This window comes from Chiloscyllium punctatum, chromosome 40 (assembly GCF_047496795.1).
Source record: "Chiloscyllium punctatum isolate Juve2018m chromosome 40, sChiPun1.3, whole genome shotgun sequence".
In the NCBI taxonomy this organism is placed as follows: Eukaryota; Metazoa; Chordata; class Chondrichthyes; order Orectolobiformes; family Hemiscylliidae; genus Chiloscyllium; species Chiloscyllium punctatum.
Window position 1 is genome coordinate 20,649,983 of NC_092778.1, and position 24,329 is coordinate 20,674,311.

Genomic DNA, 24,329 nt, shown 5'->3' on the forward strand with positions numbered 1-24,329 from the left:
ACGGACGGGGGCGGGGTGTTGGGAGAAGAGCGAGCATCGACCCGTGAGGTCGGGCCGGGCTGACGTAAGGGTGCGGGGCGGGGGGGGTAGCTGTCAATCTGGAAGGGGCGGGGGAGCGTGAACCAATCCGGCGGCGCAGCTTGGGCAGCCCCTGCCGCTCCGGCTGACGTCAAGAGCAACGAGGACGGTCAATCACCGCTCGGAGGGCGGGGCCGCGGTGGAGGCCCAACCAATCAGGCGGCGGGCCGGGGGGAAGCGCCAATGGGGAGGCGGGGCGGAGGGAAGCTGTCAATCAGAGGACGAGGGGCGGGGCTGGGCTGTCGGAGCGCCTTGGTAAATATTTGTATTGGTGTTTGGGAGTCCATGGTGTGTGGGTGCCCGTGAGCGCCGGGCCCAGGGAGCACCAAAACAACAACAATAACAGTGCGATAGGCCACGGCCCGACAGCCACCCCCCCTCCACACACACAGACAGACACAGACATTTACTCACTCGGTCTCGAGCCCAGGAGAGAGCCCTTTGAGGAGCAGTGTGTGTGTGTGTGCGCGCGGGCGGGCGGGATGTCCGTTAATATGGACGAGCTGAAGCACCAAGTGATGATCAATCAGTTCGTGTTGACCGCAGGCTGTGCGGCCGACCAGGCCAAGCAGCTCTTACAGGCGGCGCACTGGCAGTTCGAGGTAAGACGGTGGGTAATGGGGGGGGGGGGTCCTGGCGATGGGGGAGGTGATGGTTTGAACCGCCCGTTCTGACCCTGTCTCCGTCTCTCTCTCTCTTTTCTCCCCCCCCCCCTCTCCTCCACATGTAGACGGCCCTCAGCGCCTTCTTCCAGGAAGCCAACGTCCCGTACAATCATCACCATCAGATGGTAAGCGGGAAAATGGGGGAGGGAGAACTCGGGGGTGGGGGGGTGGCGACGTGATGTTTTCGGGGTGTTTTGTTTTGTTAAACCCTCCTTTCTTTCCACCCTCTTGTCCTCCCGGGGGCCGGCCGGCGCCGCCATGTTGGGATCGGGCAGCCAGAGGGAAAATAAACAGAGTGTGTGAGTGAGTGTGAGAGAGAGAGAGAGCCGGCTCATCATGTCCGACACAGAGAGACGGATCCTTCAGTCATCCTGGCAGCACTTCTCTACCTCAATTGGATATCCCCCCGAGAGAAGGGAGTATTTAGAGGAAAAAGAAACTCCCCCCCCCCCCCCCCCAAAATACTTCCCTTGTTAAGCATGTTTCTTCCTTTAGCCCCCTCCACCTCGTTATTAAAAGGCACACTCTTTCCCCCCCCCACCAAAAGCAGACTCTTTCCCCTCCTCACTACCAAAATGCACACTTTTTCCCCTCCTCACTACAAAAAGGCACACTTTTTTTTCCCCTCCTCACTACCAAAAAGCAGACTTTTTTTCCCCCCCCATTATCAAAATGCACACTCGTTCTCTTTTCTTCCCCCCCCACATCAAAATGCACACCCTCCCCACCTGGATGAACCTAAATGTTTCTCTTACCCCCCCCCCCCCGAATATGTTCGTTGGCAGAGTTTGTCACCGTCTATGTTTTGATCGTAATGTTATGGTTTCCGCTCGCCACGTTCACCCTCGTATTGAAGATCAGCAGCGTATGTTTTCTTTTTTTTTATCTCTTTGAAAATGTGCCGCTGTTGTGTGCACCCCCTTTTTTTTAATTTTGTCTGTTCGCGATCTTTTTGTCAACTCTGCGATGACGACGAACATTTTTCGTTGTTGCAGCACCCACTTCATGTGTGGTCAACGCCGCCCTTTCCTGGGTTTTTCTTTGAAAGGAGCCGTGTGGTATATCTGGCTGTTGCTGTGTTTGGCCTCATGCTGTTCCTAACGTATTAGATGTCAGTTGATAATCTATTGTATCTGTTTTAAAATGCATATTGTGCCCATGTGCCGATAGATAATGTGGATTTTCGGAAAGTTTTTGTGTGACAAAGTACACATTGCCACATTTTTCTGCCAGTATATTTACAAATGAAGCGAATAATATAGAGGCTGGATTTGTAGAGATGCAGATTGTGTTCAGAAGGTCGGAGATTATGAGGAAGCCATGTTTGATCTGAATTAGTTTAACCTAAAAACAATTGCTTGTACACAAGCATGTGGCAGAATCCTTATCAGTGTGGCTTAACATTGTGTTGGTAATCTGCATGGCAGTTAAGTTTTTTTTAAGCGTTGTTTTTAGGTACATTTTAGGTTGAAAGAGATAACTAGTCTGTTGACTGTGGAATGTATTGAGGCAGTTTTTTTTAAGTGTGGGTGGTACATCTTATCATTGGCTAACTATTTAAAAATGAATATTCGCTGTCATAGTCATCCTAATCTGACACAGTCCTATTTGCCAGCATTTGGTCCATATCCCTCTTAAACCCTTCCTATTCATACACTTATGTCTTTTAAATGTTGTAATTGTACCCATCTCCACCACTTCCTCTGGCAGCTCGTTCTACACACCACCCTCTTTGTGAAAACGTTACCCCAATGGTCCTTTTTAAATCTTTCACCTCTCACCTTAAACTTATACCCTCTAGTTTTGGACTCCTCCTCCACCCTAAGAAAAAGACCATGGCTATTTACCCTATCCATGTCTCCACAAGCCCCTGATGAGGGAGCAGCGCTCAGAAAGTTAGTGCTTCTAAATAAACCTGTTGGACTATAACCTGGTGTTGTTTGATTTTTAACTTTGTCCACCCTAGTCCAACACTGGCATCTCCAAATCATGTCTCCCATGATTTTATAAAAACTGTTAAGGTTATCCTTCAGCCTCCAACGCTCCTTTTTAAAAAAAAGTCCAGTCTATTCAGCCTATAACTCAAACCCTCCAGCCCTGGCAACATCCTTGTAAATCTTTTCTCACAGCAATGTTGTTTAAGCTTCTGAATGAAATCAGTAAATTCTGAACAAAACTGTGAGCCATAGTACTGTTTGCTTTATTTCCAACTTATTTACTCTCACTTACTAGTGGATTTCCAAACGTAGTCTGAACAGTTCTAGTAAAATGTTTGATCATTTCATGTCTTTTCTTCTAAAATATATTAGTGTGTTAGGAAATCTTAATGAAGTGATCTCATTCATTTTATTCCTTGCACTGTCTACAGATAGGCAAGTGGGTTATGTATGGGGCCTCATTTCCATTGAATCACTACTTCCAGCTTTCAAAAGACAATAAGTGATTATGCAGAAAGCTATTGTGTCTAGAGAAAATAAGAATAACAACATGGCTTTGCCTGAGTTTTTTTTAAGGAATTGGTGGGTGTTGGGCCACACCATTTACTGTGCCCTGATCCATGTGTTTGTGTTGTGATACAGCAGTTTTTCCACCCATCCCCCATATGACAATTCTCTCAAAAACAGCCCTCCATGTAAACACAGGCATTTCCCACTTGTCAGGAAGTTGAATTAAAATGGATTCTCTATGAAACATTCGTTGTATAGCTGTTAAAGTTTGCCTCAAGAACATCCATGTTAGAATAAGTGGTTGTTGATTCCACATTTTGATCTTTTAAAAAAAAATTTAAAGAAATAATTTTAAAACTCGCAATTTCTTTAATATTCTTTAGAGTGTGTGAATCTTAATTGTCCATTTAAAAATTTGTGGTGTTGTTAGCTTCAATTTTTTTTTATGTACAAACAGTCAAAAAATTAATATCAATGCCATTGTACTTTGCCTCCTAGTAAAATACACATTTGAAATGTATGGTGGTTGTTAAGCAAAAGCTTTAAGGAGGTAGGCCAAATTAAAAGCTTCCTGTGATTGGGAGATTGTCCAGCACTTATAATTTTCAAAGAAATATTTTGAATTTTGTCCTCCTTGAGTCTCTGGTATGGAAAACTCTGATTTCTATGAATAGAGGCCTTAGATCTGGAAGTGATATCCGTAGTTATTCAAGAACCAGATGTGACCTGCCATTTCAATTGCATCAGATATAGCCAAACCTCAAGCAACCTAGTCTCGTCTGCCAGGCCAGGCTGAGATTGTTGGAAATCAGACGTTAGTGGATGCAAGGCTGACAAAATGAAAGAATTGATGTGATCACCATTCAAAATTTTTTTGCTGTGAACAAAGCAAAACATATGCTTAATGTTATATTGGCGTCAGCTGCTTTTCATTGACATAAAAATATATAATCAAAATTGTGGAAAAAGATGGGGTGTGCGTTAAAGTAGAAACTGTTACTATAAACAAATAACTCTTATGGAGACATTTTCTAAAGACAAAGAACTCTCTATATTTACAAAATGCCAGATGTTTGGGTTTAGTTTCTGCTGATAATTTTTGGATATATGTTTGTGTTCTTTTTGTTTTAAAATTTTGAAGGTGAATTTGGAATGGGAGTTTTGGAATGGAATGATTTATCCTTTTTATTTTAAATTAAACCAGCTTTTTTAATGTGATGTGATAAATGATATTCCATAATCAAAATATGCTTGTCTCTAATTTCATTTTTGATTTTAGCTCCCTTTTATTTAATTTAAAACCTAACATCCAAGGGAAATAATTGAAGATGAATTATGTTTCCACTTCAAATTATAACTTTGCCCTCCTGTTTTGAACCAAACAGATCAATAAGTATTAACTTTTTAACAAGGTTTAATTGTTCAGTTGACTACTGGGTCTTAGTGAGACTCCAGTGTGTTTTAAATTCTTGAGAACTTTATTTTTAATTTGAAATTCACCTTTGCCTGTTGCACATCCTTTTGTGCTTTTATGTTTTGAGTAGTACAGGTACATGCTCCCTTTCTGAGAGCTACCTTTTATAAGTATAATTTGAGTGTATCACTGGACCAGAAAACAAAATATTGAGCTGAAGTTGCTGGTATGCTGCTTAGATTATTGGAGTATTTGGGAGCCTGCAGTTAACTTGAATGACTTATGTATTATATGAAGAGGCTTATTTATTTTTACTAAGGAAGCATAATAAGCTATTTTTCTGATTTTTCATTACCAATTTTCTCCTATTGCTGGTCTGAAGGCATTGAATTATATACCAGCAAAGAATCAAAGCATTGGACAATCTTTCTTTCTGGAAATTAATTGGTTTTGCATGTGAATGTCTACTTGACTATTGGAAGGGCAAGAGTTAAGCCATATTCTATCCTCGCACAATGTGCACAGATTGTTTTTTCTTATCCCAGGCCACTTGGATTGACTGTACTGCTCCTATTACTGTTCTGGCTGAAATCAGATAATTCTGATTTATTATGAAGTTTGGATTCTTCAAGTCATATGTTTTAGTTACTTGCAGAATAAACTAAATAAAGTGAAAGTCTTCAATTAAGAGTTATTATTTAGTATTCAATAAAATATATTTGTATGTGCACATCTTATACAAAATCAGTTTTTTGGAGTCAATAATTACATTTTGCTTTAGATCAATGGAAAAATATGACTGCAGCAAAGGCTTATTCTGGATCAATCATGTAAGATAAACAATTGAGTATGAATGATTAATAATTTTGGCAACCTTTAAATAAGAGCTGTATACCATTTGCAGTGTTATTATGTTTCCCTGTTTGGGAGGATGGTGGGCCAAGTCAGGAAGTAGAGGACAATTGTTAAAAATAAATTGTTTGACTGAGATGGGATATTTGTTATGTATGAGTTAAACTGGCATTATGAGTCAAAAGTTGATACGTTTTAACAATTCTTTGTACAGTTTTGGAAACTAATTCATTAACCTGTAATGGTGTGAGAGGAATAGTTGTCTTTTTATAGCAGCTAAGACTTGGTCTGTTGACATGTTTAATATTATCTAAAAATGACTGAAGTTCTTGTTCAAATTATATTGGTACATGGTGGATGTGTAATGTTGGATAGCAGAACAATTGCAATATTGCACATTCTCCTTGTTTTATGAAGATATTTTTGGGGTTGTAATGTCGTAGGCCTTGTGTTTAAACTTTGTCCTGCTGGTGTATGATGGCAGACATTTTAAGCAAGCAGCAGCATTAAACCCTTTTATAGAGGAAACATACTGGGTGAATTCCAAAGAATGAAGTACTGAATGATGTAAGAACGTATAACTGGAGGCTCAAGTCAACTATGTTCAGTGATTTATCTTTCTTAATTTACAATTGTTTTGTTTTATCGGTCCAGGCATGTTTTAATTATGTTATACCTTTTCTGGATTTTCAAAGATTCTTGTGGTATCCCTCATTGTAGAGGTGATGCCTTTTGTAATTTTAATGTTGATTTTTAAGTTATGTATTTTGTCGTTTATTAGTTTTCCACATTGGAGCTAAAAGATAAAATAGGGGACAAAATTGTACTCAATATTAGTGGGGGTAGGTGTAGCATGTATTGAGGAAGATGAAGGGAGCAAGAAAGGCTTGTACCTAAAAACAGAAGTATCTAGGACAGAAACGAGTCAGCGCATGAGGGAACACATCGTGAGTAACTTTCAGAGCAGTAGAAGACTGGAAATATAAGAGCATATCAGGCAAATTTTGAGTTATCCCTGTAATTTCACATCTTCAATTAAAAGGAAAGGTCTGTAGTATTGAACATTCTTTTACTCCTTTAAAACACTTGTGGCAACAGTATGAAATTTAGTATGTTACAACATTGTTGAAAACAATCTTGAGTAATGGCTCAATGAATGTATCTTTGGGAAGCTGTTTCAGAGGTTTTGATGTACCTACTTTCTTTGTTTTGTACTAAGGAGAGAATGGACCTAAAAGCCCACAGCCATGTTTATATCATAAATAATCAGAGCATGCAAGGGAGGAGAAATGCTTAGACCGTGCACACAGTTTTCAGGCCAAGTCAGAAATCAGTGCAACAATCTTTGCAAACACTTAAACCCACAATTTTTCTGGATCAGACCTGATTATGTATTCATAAAATTTCCTCATGTTTATTACACCAGTTATTTGGGGATCAGTATTTGGACAAGTGGGATATTTGGAGTTAAACAGAGGTGGCATTTTCATGGCTGAATGTTATCTCTATTCTATATTCAAAAGTCCCCATTTTATGGATAGGTTAGTGAAGGTGACACTGAAAGAAATTTGACAGAAATAACTTTCATTTACATAGCATTGTAACAGGCTCAGTGATTCACATGAAATGAATTATTTTGAAGATATCATAAGCAGTCAAATATGCTTGAGAATTTGTAGATTGCAATGAAAAATATTGCACTGTTTGACTATGCAGAGGTGAGCTGAACCAGGTGGTAGTCCCCATTTGTGCTGCTTCCTTAGTGCGGAGGTCCTTAATTGAGAATACAGATTTTGCTTAGAGGGCACAGCAATTCAGATATGATAAGAATATCCACGTGACCTTGCATAAAGCATCCTGAAAATCTCTGCATTCCACAAGTTCCCATTCAAGGCAGCTTACAGCACTTTGCTGCAGGATGGCCTTGTAGCTTAAGCAGAGCACAACTTGTAATAACTGTATTCCTATCTATACTGTGTATCACCAAAAAGCCTGTAAAATAAAGTGTATGTACCTGAAATGCTACCATTACTGAAAGTATGAGCACATAGGACACCAAGAATAGGACAAGGTGAACTTGGAAAACTTATCCAAGATGGTTCATATAATCCTTTGTCACAGGGTCCTTCCCAGCAGAGAAGGAGGCCATTAAACCTATGAAGTCTGTGCCAGCTGCTCAGAGTAGTCTAGTCGATCACCACCCCCTTTACCACTTCCCCACAATTTATTTCCTTCAAGTGTATTCCAGATTCCTTTTGAAGTCAATTTTTTTCTGCTTTCACCATGCTGTAATGAGTAGGTTTATCACTTGCTGCATTTTGTTTTAGAAGGTTTCCTCATATTTCTCCTGTACCTATTGACCAAAACATTACTGTTGTGCCCCCCTAGTTGTGCTACTCTCAGCAAATAGGATGAGACTTTTCCCTGTCTATCTTATCCAAGCCTGTCATAATCTGATACACTTCGAACAAATCTCCTCTCAATCTGTCTTGCTGCAAGGAGAACAACCCCAGCCTTTCCAACTTAACCTCGTGACTAAAGCCATCTGTATCCATAGAACAATTCAGTTGCATATTCTCTGTGCTTTTTCAAAGATTTTCACATCTTTCCTAAAGGTGCAGTAACCAAAACTGGACCGAAAACTAATTGGAACCTCACAGGAGCTTCATACAATATAAATTCAGAATAATTTTCCTCTTTTTTTTTTGTGCTCAGTGCCTTGATTTATTAAACCCAGATTCTGCATGTTTTACTAACCACTCTGACAACCTGTTCTGCTGTCTTCATAGATTGAACACATACCCTGTGTCCACTCTTTCAGTTCTGGATTATGTCTGTTGCTTTACCCTATCCCTTCTGCCAAAATGCAAAATTCGCTGTATTGCATTTCATCTGTCACTTGTCTGTCTAGCCTGCTGGCCTGTCTAAGTCTTTATACGATTTGAGCCTTTACTGTTTACTCATCCACATTTGGCATTATTGGCAATTTTTGCAATTTTTTTTCTATATTCCAAGATCCAAGCTGTTTATGTATAGCAAACATTGCAGTGGTCATAGTACAGTACCTTGCAGAACACCACTGTCTGCCACCCAGTCCAAAACAACAACCATCTACCACAACTCACTGCTTTCTGTCGTTGAACCAACTTTATCCAAATAAAAATACTGATCCTCCTAATCCATGAACCTCCATCTTGCTAACCAACCTTTTATGCATTTCTTTGTCATATACTTTCTTAAAATCTTATACAGACAACATCATTACATGCTCTTGGTCATTCTTCCCTGTTAGTTTGTCAAAAAAATCAATTCAGATTAGTCAAATGTTATCTGGCCTTGTTAAAGATTAGTGAAATCCACCTAATTTATACCTGACACATCTCTTCATTTTGAGATCTCCATAGTTGTTACCATTTCTCCTGTTCATCTATGATTCCGTTTTACCCTGACTAATTGCTTCTCTTTGCATTGAGGTCAGCCCCTCTTCCAGTTTAGATGTTCTCTCTTGTTCGCTCATGTCTTGCCCCCAAGGCCGGCACTATATAGTCCACGTTGATTTCTGGGGAGACAGCACTTAAATGGAAGTTGCACAACTAGCACTGTAACCTATTCTTGCTTTTCAAAAGATGTGCACAAAATGTATACTAGCTTGTACTGCTGCCGAAGAAGCTAACATCTTTGCACAGCCTACACTGTTCACTGATATAGTATAAAACAAACATAGTTATACTGGGAATTTAGGTAGTAATTGTCAGGAAGAAGGATCAGGTGAAACACAGCAAAAATGGGAAGAATAAAACTTCTTGGAGGATCAAGTTACATCTTTCCTTGGGTACAGCATTTTGGAATTTCATCTACATTGTGCCTTGATCTATAAGGATACTTATCTGAGCACTTATTTACAGAAAAGACTAAAACCCTGCAAGTATTGATGTAGCATGGAGGAATTCACTAGCTCTGCTTGTACTTCAGTCCATCGTGAAGCACATAGTGACTGTAGAGCCTTTTGCTGCAGAGCTCTCAAGGAATAGATGTTTCAAACCCAGTTGGATTAATTTTGAACCCAATCTACAAAAGGCTACTTTGTTTATCTGGGTTCAACACCAAGCACCGAATGGAATGAGTTATTGTTCAAGATTTTTTGTCCTTAGTCTGCTTGAGTACGTGATTACATGCTAAAGTTAATACCTGTTAGCAAGGCTTGGCTTCTCAAAAACATTTTTAAATTAGAGTATTGCTAGCAAAGCCCGAGTGTGTTAACCATCCTTAATTGTCGACACAAAGTTGCTATCTTTAACTGTGCCAATCCCTACTATGGATGTAGGTTAGCTCGCTGAGCTGGAAGGTTTGTTTTCACACACTTTGTCACCATACTCGGTAACATCATCAATGAGCCTCTGGTGAAGCACTGGTGTTGTGACCCACTTTCTGTTTGTGTTTAGCTTTCCTTGGGTTGGTGATGTAATTTCCTGTTTTTCTGAGAGTGGTAAATGAGGTCCAGGTCGATGTGGTAATTGATAGTGTTCAGGTTGGAATACCATGCTTCTTGGAATTCTCATGCATGTCTCTACTTGGCTTGTCCTAGGGTGGGCATGTTGTCCCAGTTGAAGTGGTGTCCTTCACAACTAGCCACAAAAAAGAACATGACTCACACTCACTAGTATCCTTAATACAGGTGAGAAAGAATACCACTTCAACTGGAACAACACCCCCATCCTAGGTCAAGCTAAACAGAGCCACACAGAGAATTCCTAGAAGTATGGCATTCCAATCGCAACTCTGTCAACATACATATAGACATGGACCCCATTTACCACCTTCTGTGGGGGGAAAAGAGCAGGAAGTGACGTCACCAAATGAAGGAAACTTAAACACATAATGGAAAGCGACTCATAACACCAGTGCTTCACTGGAGATTTGCTGATGATAACTATTTAGATGACAAATCGTCTGAAAACTAAACTTCCAGTTCAGTAATCAAACTTGCATCCAGAACCTCAACCTGAGCTACAAATCTTCTCAAAACTCGCTAATCCCTGCTAAGTAGGTACACTCGCAATGCTGTTAGGAAAGTAGTTCCTGAATTTTTACCCAGGGACAGTGTAGGAATGCTGATATAGTTCCATGTCATGAGGTGAGTTATTTGTTCTAGAATTCCTAGCTTCTGAACTGCTCTTGTAGCCGCAGTGTTTATGTGGCTGGTCTGTTCAGTTTCTCATTAATGATAACCTCCTCCATAAAGGAAAATGGTTGTGATTTTTAAGTTGACTACTCAGCTCCAGCGCATTTATTGCAGAACTTCCTCAAAGTAATGTTCTGGGCTGAACCATCTTCCAGCTGCTTTTTCAAATTTTTTTATTTGGTAAGGTCAAAATTGGTGGTGATCACTGATAATTACAATGTTCACTGCCATCATGACTCCTCATGTACCTCAGCCTTCGCTTTCCAGGACCACGACAGTGTTTAAGTTTGGGTGGATAGGTGGCAAGTGAAACTTCTGGCTCATGAGTACCAGACAATGACCATCCTTAACAAATAGTCTAACCATTTTCTGTTTCCAACCAATGTTACCATCACTGAATCCTTTACAATTGACATCTTAACTAGAAACTGAACTGGACTACCCATATAAATACATTTGGTTACATAATAGGTTAGAAGCTAGGCTTCTGTGGCAATTGACTTCACCACCTGACTCTCAAAAGCCAGTGTGGTGGAACACACTCCATTTGCCTGGATGAATGCAACTTCAACAATACTCAAGAAGCTGGATAATATACAAGACACAACAACCCACTTGACTGGTCCCCCATCTTCAACATTCACTCACTTCATCACCAATACAGTGAGTACCATCTACAGGATTTGCTACAACAACTTGAGACTTTCTCCACAGTACCTTCAAACCTTTACCTCCAAAAGAACAAGAGTAGCAGATGTATATGAATACCACCTGCAAGTTTTCCTTCAAGCTCCACAATATCTTCTGACTAATTTGTTGTGTAATGTAAACATCACTTGTTTGTTCACAGTTGTGAACTGTCACCTTGAACAGCTGAAGTTGGTATGATGTCACTGTGCTGTTAGGGAGTTCTGAGATTTTGTCCCAATAACACTGAAGGAATGGTGATATAATTCAAAGTCCCATACTGCCCTGACTCTGAACTATATTGCTGTTAATTTGCTGGGTAAAAATCCTGAAGTTCCCATAATACCACCATGGGTATACCTACACCATAAGGACTGCAAATCAAAAAGACATCTTCTCAGGTAGTGGGGATGGGAAACATCTATTCTAGTCTAACAACCACAATTTGTGTAAACTTAAAAACAAACACTTCTTATTTCCTGAATCAGTGCTTGTCTGATCCAAGGTCGGAATAAAATCTGAAGCCTAATATTGAGTGGGGATGGATCTGTTTGCCTTAGCATAACAAAGTATACAACTATACAAGTTTCCTGCCTTGTCAAAATTATTGCTTTTGACAAGAAAAAAATTGTGCAAATCACTGCAAATGATCCCAGAATGAGTTGCAGAACTGCCTTGTGGTCCAACAGAATGAATTAAAACTTAGCTTCATGTGAAGCAGTTCCTTCTTACGTCTGGCAGGTAGGCACCTCCATCTCTTTCCACTGGGGGACTCTCCATAAGAAAAGCAAGATTAGGAAATCTAACTCCTACATTACCACCAAGAGGAAGAACTCGAATTAAATGCACCGAATCATAAAGTAATCCCATTTTACTTGGAGAGCAGCTTTTTCTGCAGCTTCATTTTCAGGTGAAATGATTGTTAGCATTTCGAGATTTTATTTGCCTGTTTTACTGATGACCTACAAGTTTTTCTGATACTGTAAACAACAATTTGTTTGATTGTCCCTGATAACAGACACTTTCACTCTGTTCTGTTCTAAACGCCAGGAAAACTGCATCCAAAATAATTCCATCTAAAAAGCATGTGACTGTTTATTGCAATTTGATCATGCAGCTTACATTTTTAAGACTAGGTTCAAATGAGCGCAAGCAACACACTAATGTATGAATGAAGGCCTTTTTCATAAGTACGAATAATGAAGTTCACACTCTGATTTAGTTGGGAGTAAATAATATGAGCACACAGTACATATGGAAACATTTAACAGATGAGTTTGCACCAGGAACTGGATGGAAGTGATCGGTGCCCACTTTTTTTCCCTCTCTAGCTCAAGATTGAATCTAGGCAGCAGTATTGGTACCACTTGTCAGAAAATCCACATAGATTGCCATATTAATCATCCAGTGCATCCTACGCTTGTTTGAAAATAATTCCATCCTTTTATCTGAAATAAAATCAAAAAATATTAAAATTAACAGATAAAAACAAAATGGATGAAAAACCTCTTTGGTCATGCAGCATCTTTTGGAGAGAAACTGGTTTTAATGTTTCAATTTGATCATTCAGCCAATGCTTGGTGTTACTTCTAACATTTTTATTCTTATTTGACTTGTGGTTTCTGCAGTAATTTGCATTTGAAATCAGCAAAACTGTTTCAAAATTGAGCACAGATTTTAAAGTGATCAATCACTTAACTAAAGCCTAAATTACTTAAATTCAGATAAAAATAACATTTCTGTCATCAGTCAACTCTTATCAGCAATGGAACCATCTAGATGAAAAACTCTGGTTTAATCCTAAATGCTGGATTAATTTAGTATTGAGGACCTAATGTGGTCTGCATAAACTCAGATCAGGGAGGATAAAATTCAGCAAAGGTTTCAGTGTTCAAGATTTCAACTAGAGAAAATCTTTCTGGCAGTCTGCTGAGATCATAATCAGAACTATCTGGGAATTCAACTCTGAACCAGATAGAAATAACTTGACTACCAGAGATGTTAGGCCACATCATGGAAACATAAATTTAAGAGGTCTTAAGTAGAAACCCTAACTTCCTGCAATGTATTTAATGCAGCATTTTATTAACTCACTGGGAGGTTGACAGGGAGATGCCATTTTCATCTGGTTGACTGGAGCAGTACAAATGTTCCATCTGTTTGAGGTAATTTACAATTGAAGGGGGTATCTGTTTCTTAATGAACATTGCTGGACAATCTATGTACAAATGGCACCTCTTGCATTATACTTGTATCTTTCCCTCAAATTCTGACCATTCATGTTTATGTGATATGTTAAAATGAGCCATGGTGCCTTGCCTCAACAAGTGTCATTTGATTAGGGCAAGGGAGGTGTAACTGCTTCTGTTGATTATGTTTTTTATTTGGATTTCACTTCCATTCTCAATTTTTAAAAGTAACGTCAGTGCACTTCATTCATTCTTGTTGACTTTGTGTCATGGGAAAATTAAAATATTTGCAAGGGAGTCCTGCAAATGGTTTGCAATGTATAGCAATGTTTTTTTTAAAAAAGCTGTGTTTACATTACTGACTACTTTCTGTTGTCACTATACTCTCGTTTACTGGATTGCAAAGTTCTCCACGCCTCAATGCTGCCCTGTCATTGACTGGAAAAAGAACCAGTTGCACCAGTTCTCTTGCTAATTGAAGTACTCCACCTTGTTACCTTTCAGCAACTGCTAGATTATATTCAATGATTGCAGTTGGGTATGAATGACACTTCCAGTCCACCTCTGCAGAGCTGCATGGCCATCTGTAGCAGATGTGTTTGTAAATAGGTTTTGAATTCATAAATTCCTCACTTCCTGTAATATTTAAATTGATTTGATTGCTAAATTGTCACTGTCAGCAAATGCAAAATAATTATTGCCACATGCTTAAAGTTTCTACCTGTCTCCTTTCACATTTGGGTCCATTTCAGAGAGTGAGGCAATCTGGGTATGATCTTACTGGGTTAGGGTGGAGTCCCATAACAGGACATAAAATTTACATGAAAAATTTCCTCAGACACCGTCATTTTCAGTGCTATTTTGAATTTAGTTGCAGTTACATAAACACTCCACTTTGGCACTTGAGTTGCACTAAAGAGTCATATACAGTCATAGATGTACAGCACGGAAACAGACTCTTCATTCCAACTCGTCCATGCCGACAAGATCTCTTAACCTAATCTACTGTCGTTTGTCAGCACTTGGCCCATATCCCTCCAAACCCTTCCTATTCATATCCCCATCCAGATGCCTTTTAAATGTTGTAATTGTACCAGCCTCCACCACTTCCTGTGGCAGCTCATTCCACACACGCACCACCCTCAGCATGAAAAAGTTGTCCCTTCTATACCTTTTTTCCCCTGTCACTCTTTTGATGGTTTCCAATCCATTCATGATTTTTTTAAAAATAAATGTTATAAGGTGAAACTGATAATTATAGCTACAGTGCCTCCTTTTTTTATACCTTCCATTCAGCCTATATTGAATTATTGACATGTGGAAGGTTTGGTAACTGATGTAGTAGAGCAGATTTCAATGAAATATTGGCCATTTTGAATCCATGTAGAAATTTGTAGGAAAGCAAGTGTATTTAAAACTATAATAAAATCTAATTTTGAGAATATTTTCATGTTTGCAAAGGGAAAGAAGGGTTGTTTTACATTAAAATATTAATATTTTCAGAATGGCCAATAGCAGCATAAGCTTAAAAATTCTGTTTCGGTATGCTGTTACCTTCTTCAGTACATTAACCAAACTAAAATCAGGCTTGTAATAATGCACTCTATTATAAAAAGTAAATATAGGTACAATGTCCAGATAGCAGCCAGTTTTCCAGTTGTTGCCCCAGCAACAAGGAAAGATTAGTGTGTGATATTTGTCCTACTGGGCTGGTGTGAATTTTACACTGAACATATTGTACTGTACTTGAGCTGCATGTAAATGTGATTTTGAAATTTCAAGACATAACAAAACTGGTAGGAATCTGTTAGGATTGAAAATTTATGCATCTAAGTGTTTCATCATTCTTATTAAGACACACATCCTGATGCTTCAAATAATTATCTTGTCCTAGCCAAAACATTGTATATTGCAAGTTGACTTGTTTAACACAAATATTTTCAACCTGACAATTTTGCTTTGAACAAGCCAAGTGTGTAAATGCTGTTCCTTATGTTTAGATAATTGGGTAAAGATTCCCATTTCATACCAGTCACATAAATTTACTGTGTACAAAGTCCAGATCACTGAAGATCTAACTGCATTCTTGCATTCAGAAGTGCATATCTGTATTTTTCATTCCTATGTTAATAGTTATTAACCATACATTTTAAGATGCAAATTAAAATGCAAAGTGATTTACCTTACAATGTAGTTAGAAACCGATTTGTGTTTATTCAAAGACTAAAACAAGTTATATGTTCACAGAAGTAATTTCCATGATTCTCAGAATTACTTTGGGTGGGATTGGGGCAAAGCCAGAATCACCTTGGATCACCTGTACCCAGAGGCAATATAACATAACATTAGGCTTATTGAATTATTTCACAGCTCACTAAATTGGCAAGCAAAAGTTTTGGCAAATCCACATACGTCCATTTTATATTGCAGTAGTACATCTAAATCCCATGACAAGCAAAGTAGAAGAGAACTTCGAAAGCAGAATGGTTTTGCAGATTAATACTGAAATTTATAAGATGAAATATTCACTATATGTTTTCTTTCTTTGAAAGTCTGATAACTATAACTCTTGGGTTTATCATGAACTTAGCACCTTTCATCAAACATCAATTTTCACTTCTAATTCGAATGAGCATTAAATTATTGAACTGTTAAAGAGTTAATCAATAGTTTGACATTCATCTAAAGCAGTACAGTTTACTTTAATATTGATTGATTGTCTATTTTCATATTTCTTTTAGCTAGTCCTGTGAATTGTTGCAAGCAATCTTTATCTTGTTAATGAAGGTAAATCCTAAATGCAATCATTTTATATGTACGTGCTGCAAAATAGTTTATCACAGATCAAAATTTCCTAGAGTTCCTCGAAGAATGGAATTACCAGGGTAACCACTTAACACTTCTTTCATCAAGCAAATTTTGAGGCTTACAATGTACTGCGTTCGAGTCAAATAATTTTTGCAAAGAGCAGTATCCTCCACCACCAACACGCCATCGCCAGTTTTCTGATTGCAATTAGAAAATGCTTTCCACTTCTCACCTTTTCTGATATATGGATTACAGTTCTATTGGTACCAGGTTACCATTTGAACATACTTACTACTGATGTTGCTGCTTAATGATAGGTAGTCAAAGGATTTAAGATGTGGGAGTGAGGCTATTGTTTGTTTTTGCGTAGAATAAATGCCAACATTAACTAGTTGAACCAAATGGCTTGTTTAGTATTATAAAACATTTCACAGTATAAAGTGTAGCGAGATTACTTGATTGGAGCGAAAATGCACTTTAGATCAATTTTCGATTGGGGGTCTAGATAATGATCAGAATCAGGAACTCTGACAGGCTATTCCTTTCTTTCTTTTCTCACCAATTCCCTAAACATTTAACATGTGCTCCAGATAACATCTTGGGCTTTCCTTGTTTGTATTGTGCACGTAATTCATTTGTCCATTAAGTCTTGTAGCCACATAACAAAACATTTCTAATACATTCCTACTACTCTTTCCCAAATGCTTCCAGTATAGATTTTAATATATTTCTGAGAACCTGTCAGAATATGTGAATAGCTTATGTGGATCATTGGAGTTCCCTTGGACATATCATTCTCACCTTCTGAGATTAATAATATTAAAGTCTCTATTTATTGTTGAGCAAGTAGTGCTTTTGTTACCAAATCATTGTAACTTAATCCAACTCACTCGGTCATAGAGTTAAAGAGCTGTACAGTATGGAAACAGACCCTTAGGTCAAATTCATCCATGCCAATCAGAGATCCTAAATTAATCTTGTCCCATTTGCTGGCATTTGGCCCATATTCCCTCTAAACCCTTCCTGTTCATGTACCCATCCAGATGCCTTCCACAGTCCAAAGATGTGCAGGTCAGGTGAATTGACCATGCTAAATTGCCCATAGAAGGATTGTGTTGAAGAGACAAAAGCTGTGTGTCCAAGCATACACTAGAGGTGCTGTTAACCTTTCACTAGGTCTGGAACTATTCAAATTTTGGCACTTTTAAAATTATGAAAATTTGAGTCTCATTTGAGTCCCCTTCAGGGGTTTACTACAGGCCCCCCCAGTAGCAGCAGGGAGATGGAAGAAAGCATAGGTCGGCAGATTTTGGAAAAGTGTGGACGTAGTAGGGTTGTTGTAATGGGTGACTTTAACTTTCCCAATATTGATTGGAACCTCCTTCGAGCAGAAGATTTGAATGGAGCTGTTTTTGTAAGGTGTGTTCAGGAGGGTTTCCTAACTCAGTACGTTGACAGGCCGACGAGGGAAGAGGCCATTCTAGACTTAGTGCTCGGAAACGAGCCAGGGCAGGTATCAGATCTTGTGGTGGGAGAGCATTTTGGTGATAGTGACCACAACTGCCTCACATTCTACATAGCTATGGAGAAGGAGAGGATTAGGCAAAATGGGAGGATATTTAATTGGGGAAGAGGAAACTATGATGTGATTAGACATGAGTTAGGAAGCATGGATTGGGAGCAATTGTTCCAAAGTAAAGGCACTATAGACATGTGGAGACTGTTTAAGGAGCAGTTGTTGCAAGTGATGAATAAATATGTCCCTCTGAGACTGGCAAGAAGTGGTAAGGTAAAGGGACCTTGGATGACGAGAGCGGTGGAGCTTCTTGTCAAAAGGAAAAAGGTAGCTTACATAAGGTGGAGGAAGCTAGAGTCACGCTCAGCTCTACAGGATTACAGGAGGTGAGGAAGGAGCTTAAAAATGGTCTGAGGTGAGCCAGGAGGGGGCACGAGAAAGGCTTGGCAGAACGGATTAGGGAGAACACAAGGCATTTTACACTTATGTGAGGAGTAAGAGAATGGTCAAAGAAAGAGTAGGGCCGATCAGGGATAGCATAGGGAATTTGTGTGTGGAGTCTGAGGAGGTAGGGGAAGCCCTAAATGAGCTTTTTGCTTCTTTCGTTACGAAAGAAACGAACTTTGTAGTGAATGAAACCTTTGAAGAGCAGGTATGCATGCTGAAATGGATAGAGATAGAGGAAGCTGATGTGCTGAAGATTTTGTCAAACATTAAGATTGACAAGTCGCCAGGCCCGGACCAGATTTGTCCTCGGCTGCTTTGGGAAATGAGAAATGCAATTGCTTCGCCACTTGCGAAGATCTTTTCATCCTCACTCTCCACTGGAGTCATATCTGAGGACTGGAGAGAGGCAAATGTAATTCCTCCCTTCAAGAAAGGAAATAGGGAAATCCCCGGCAATTACAGACCAGTAAGTCTCACGTCTGTCGTCTGCAAGGTGTTAGAAAGGATTCTGAGGGATAGGATTTATGACCATCTGGAAGAGCATGACTTGATTAAATGCAGTCAAGATGGCTTTGTGAGGGTCAGGTCTCACAAATCTTATCGAGTTCTTTTGAGGATGTGACTAGAAAAGTTGATGAGGGTCGAGCTGTGGATGTAGTGTATATGGACCTCAGCAAGGCATTTGATAAGGTTCCCCATGGTAGGCTCATTCAGAAGGTCAGGAGGAATGGGATTCAGGGGAACATAGCTGTCTGGACACAGAATTGGCTGGCCAACAGAAGACAGTGAGTGGTAGTAGAAGGAAAATATTCTGCCTGGAAGTCTGTGGTGAGTGGTGTTCCACAGGGCTCTGGCCTCTATTGTTTGTAATTTTTATTAATGACTTGGATGAGGGGATTGAAGGATGGGTCAGCAAGTTTGCAGATGACACAAAGGTTGGAGGTGTGGTTGACAGTATAGAGGGCTGATGTAGGCTGCAGCGGGACATTGACAGGATGCAGAGATGGGCTGAGAAGTGGCAGATGGAGTTCAACCTGGATAAATGCGAGGTGATGCATTTTGGAAGGTCGAATTTGAAAGCTGAGTACAGGATTAAGGATAGGATTCTTGGCAGTATGGAAGCAGAGGAATCTTGGGGTGCAGGTACATAGATCCCTTAAAATGGCCACCCAAGTGGACAGCATTTTTAAGAAAGCATATGGTGTTTTGGCTTTCATTAACAGGGGGATTGAGTTTAAGAGCCATGAGATCTTGTTGCAGCTCTATAAAACTTTTGGTTAGACCGCACTTGGAATACTGCGTCCAGTTCTGGTCGCCCTATTATAGGAAAGATGTGGATGCTTTGGAGAGGGTTCAGAGGAGGTTTACGAGGATGCTGCCTGGACTGGAGGGCTTATCTTATAAGGAGAGGATGACTGAGCTCGGAAGTTTTTCATTGGAGAAAAGGAGGAGGAGAGGGGACCTAATTGAGGTATACAAGATAATGAGAGGCGTAGATAGAGTCGATAGCCAGAGACTATTTCCCAGGGCAGAAATGACTAACACGAGGGGTCATAGTTTTAAGCTGGTTGGAGGAAAGTATAGAGGGGATGTCAGAGGCGGGTTCTTTACACAGAGAGTTGTGAGAGCATGGAATGCGTTGCCAGCAGCAGTTGTGGAGGCAGGGTCATTGGGGACATTTAAGAGACTCCGGGACATGCATATGGTCACAGAAATTTGAGGGTGCATACATGAGGATCAGTGGTCGGCACAACATCGTGGACTGAAGGGCCTGTTCTGTGCTGTACTGTTCGATGTTCTATGTTCTAGTACTAGGTGCATTAGTCAAGGGGAAATGGGTCTGGGTGGGTTACTCTTCAGAGGGTCAGTGTGGACCGGTTGGACTAAAGGGCCTGTTTCCACACTGTAGGAAATCTAATCTAATCTAATTGTTGTGATAGTATAGTATCCACCAATTCTTCTGGCAGCGTGTTCCATATATGCATCATCCTCTGTGTGGAAAAAATAGTCCCTTGGGGCCCTCTTTAAATCTTAGGTCCCTTCTCACCTTAAACATGTGTCCTTTTAGTTTTGGACTCTCCCACCCTTTTTGTGCCCCTCATGACTTTACAAACCCCTATAAGGTCACCCCTTCAGCCTCAGGTGATCCAGGGAAAATAACCCCAGCCAATTCAGCCTCTTCCTTTTAGCTCTAACCCTCCAACCCCGGCAATATAATTGTGAAACTTAAAAGGGTTCAGAAAAGATTTACAATGTCCATCTTATAGCAGGGAGACCAGAATTGCACACCGTATTCCATAAATAGCCTAACCAATGTCCTGTACAGTTGCAACATGCCCTCCCAACTCCTGAACTCGATGCACTGACCAATAAAGGTAAGCATACCAAAAACTGCCTTCACTACCCTGTCTACCTGCGACTCCACTTCCAAGGAACTATGAACCTGCATTCCAAGCTCTCTTTGTTCAACAACACTCCCTAGGACCTTACCATTTAAGTACATATGTGCTCCCCTATTTGTCTTTCCAAAATGCAGTACCATCTTCAGGCAATTGTCCATCTGATTTGTGATCCTGTTGTACTCTGCAGTAATCTTTGCTATCCACTGCACCTCCAATTTTAGTGTCATCTGCAAATTGACTAACCATATCTTTTATATTCACATTCAAATCATTTATGTAAATGACAAAAAGCAATGGATCCAACACCGATCGTTGTGGCACACTACTGGTCACAGGCCTCCAGTCCGAAAAGCATCCCTCCACCACCACTGTCTTCTAGCTTGGAGCCAGTTCTGTGTCCCAAAAAAATTGATGTTTTAGTGTAAACAATACAGTCCTCTTTTGAGTTGGTCGCGTGGTTAACCTTTGAATGGCAACAACGATTTTTGAAGTTTTGGCTACAACTGTTTCACTTGGGCAGTATGACATGCTGTTCAGCCAACGTAGTAATGTTCATGCTACTTTTACTGTTTTTGTTTTTGTTTTGAAGCAACAGAAAATTTGCTATGTGACTGTATAAAACTGTGGTGTCTCTTTTACCCTACCTCTGAAGGTGTGCATGCCTTTCTGGTGTACATTTCCATGACTCTTTCAGGCAGCTCTCCAGCTACTTTAGCGCTGACCCTGGGTACCTCTGTTCATGTATCTTGACTGCTGAAGGTTAATGAACCATTGTGCATAGATGTAGTCAACCAATGAGGAAGTTCTAATTTTTTTTCTGTTCTGAAGGTGTCATGCACATGATATCAGTGATTTAAGTTCTAGCTATCTCTCAGATTTCATCCAAACAATTTTAACGACTTTAATTTATCATGACCATAATATTTTGTTTGGAAATAGTTGTGGCTATAGCTGATTAGTCTTTATCCTGTTATCTCTTGTTGGTTAAATATTTTGACATAGCGCAAGTCCAGTTTGGCTTTCAAAAGTTATGTACATTAGATGCTAACAGTAGGCGTGAACTTTTTTTATTATTTGCTTTCCTTTTTCCTATTTTAGGAGGAATTCTTGAACCAAGCAATTGCTAGCCATAAATATTTCATTTTAAATGTTTTTAAAATTGGATTTGATCAAATCAATTATGCTATTAAAGTGACTAGTTTGATTTGATGCTGTACCATTGATTCAATACTGTTAAGTTATTATCATTTAATGTGTATGTTGACTTTGTCTTTCTATTTTTACAGATGTGCACTCCAGCTAACACACCTGCAACACCTCCTAATTTTCCAGATGCACTTACGATGTTCTCAAGGCTGAAAGCTTCAGAAAGTTTCAACAGTAGTAGCCCGATTGCCTCGATGGCAACATCTCCTCCTCCTCCTGTAAACTTCAATTCAGGTTGGCCCATGTCTCCTCCAAACCAGCAGGGCATGTGGACTCCAGCATCACCAACTCCACATACAGGCTGGCCAGCAGCAATGTCCCAACAAACCACCTCAGAACAGAAGGTTAATGTTGCCATGGAGGCTGAAAGATGAGGCCTAGTTATGGCCTTGTAGATGAAATGGGAGAAATCTTGCATGGGTCAATATGAAATAGTTTCTGTTGTATTGTGCTGCAGCTAATCTGAACTGAAGGAATACAATAGTGAAGATTCAACTTTGTAGCAGAAGAATTATGGGTCCAGCAATTTTCAAAACCTAGCCTTGTTTCTGGAGTTTGCATGTGTGTGACACAATTTAAAAGACTTTCAAGACCATCAACTTGACTTCAAAATGGAATTGTTAACTTTTGAGAAACTTGTTTTTGATCGTTGACCCTTCAAAAGGAACCTATCAGTGGTTAGCTGCTATATCAGAGACAACCATGAAGATCACTAATGGTTTTTAAGGATTACTCCATAACTTTTTTTTTGGCAGTAAAATTGTGGCAGTTGTCTAATGAATTACAGGGTGGGAGTGTACGGAGTTGCAACAACGGACAATTTAAAAAAAACTTTAATACAGGGATTGCAAATTAGGTTTTCGAATCATTGTTTATCTTTGTATTTGGTTTGTGAATGAGATTTTTTTTTGGGGGGAGGGGAGACCTAGGAAAAGCAGTCAATAGTCTACTGGCTGCAGACAGACTACTACAGTAAGGTTTTAATGTTTTATAAAAAAAAGTGCCATTGCATGATACTGTACATTAAAATATAAACCTTGAAAAAAAACCAAGTTTAAAAAAAATCAAAAAAAATGTGTTTTGCTACTCTTAACAACCGTGTGATAGAATTTAAATTCACTTTAGCAACCGTTGCAATGGATACAGGTTTGTCTTTTTTTGTCAAACTTGGACTATATAAATTTTTTGTACTACGTTTATGCACAGACAGGGAGTACCAATTTATTTCTAGAATTATTTTATCACCACCTCTTTCATTACTGTCCTATGCTGTCATGTCCCTAATTCTGGAATGTTTATGGTCAAAGTTGACAAAACAAATCTTTGCACAAATTGTTTCCTTTACTTCTAAATGGAAATTTCACGCTTCTTAAGGATTGCTTGTTCTGAATAGATTGATTTTTTTTTGGTGTGGTAACTGTTCCACAATATTTGTGGAGTACCTGATGAATAATTAACTTATCTTTGTGTTGCTAAATATTGTATGTACTAATGGTACTCTTCCTGTACTGATCTTATATTTAACCTTAGCAGGTGGTAAGTATGCCATCAGTTTAAAAAAAAATTCTGAAGCACAATAAAATATAAATTGAAATTGTGTATGTGAAGATTCAGTTGTTTAGTTAGACTCATTTCTAAGCAGCAAGCTTCCTTTGTCCCTTCAGCAAAGCTGGTTCTGCTAAATAGAGGATGCTCAGCAACCTGCAAAAAGTGGTATAGGGTGACATAACCATGCAGCTGAAAATTTGTGTGATGGGTTAATATAAGTGGTGTGAAGTTGTAAAAATAGTACAAAAATACTTTGATTAAATAATATACTTGCTAAACAATTTATTTCTGACATATACTTGAGACACTCTCATTCTTATTATGCATTGCATTTTTGGGTGACATAAGAATGTTGATTCTGTCATTAATTACTCCATTATTTGTAGGGGATACTACTTCAGCAGGTGTGTCAACTAGCTTCCATTCGCGCACCTATTGGAAAAGACTTGAGGGCACCAAGTTTCACACTATGGAATTCTGAATTATTTCTCTTTTTTTTGTTTATATTAGGTCAAATTGAAGTATGTTAAAATGCAAGTTTGCAAATAATCATCACCACTAGGAACAAAGTACTAAGCAAGAGTATTCTAGTCTCCAGGGCCTGATGGCCTACATCCTATGATTTTGAAAGAAGTGGCAAGAAAGATAGTGGTTCCACTGGTTATAATATTTCAAAATGCCTTGGATGCGGGAAAGGTTCCAGTGGATTAGAAACATGCTAATATAATGCCCTTATCCCAAAAGGAAGGAGGCAGAAAGTAGACCAGCTAGTTTAACATGTCATTGGAAAGTTAGAAATCCATTCTTAAGGAAGTATAACAGAACATTTGGAAAGTTAAAGCATAACTCAAGTCAGCGTAGCTTTATGAAAGGTAAACCGTGATTGTC

General features: G+C 39.3%; 1 protein-coding gene across 1 annotated transcript; it reads left to right on the forward strand.

Annotated features, from left to right (window-relative positions):
• Positions 1–328: 328 nt before the first annotated feature.
• On the forward strand, positions 329–23,490 carry LOC140464419 (UBA-like domain-containing protein 1). The gene is made up of 3 exons (XM_072559445.1): positions 329–680; positions 809–868; positions 21,974–23,490. The coding sequence occupies exons 1-3, from the start codon at positions 561–563 to the stop codon at positions 22,265–22,267; spliced, it is 474 nt and encodes a 157-aa protein (XP_072415546.1). The 5' UTR covers positions 329–560; the 3' UTR covers positions 22,268–23,490.
• The last annotated feature ends 839 nt before the right edge of the window (positions 23,491–24,329 follow it).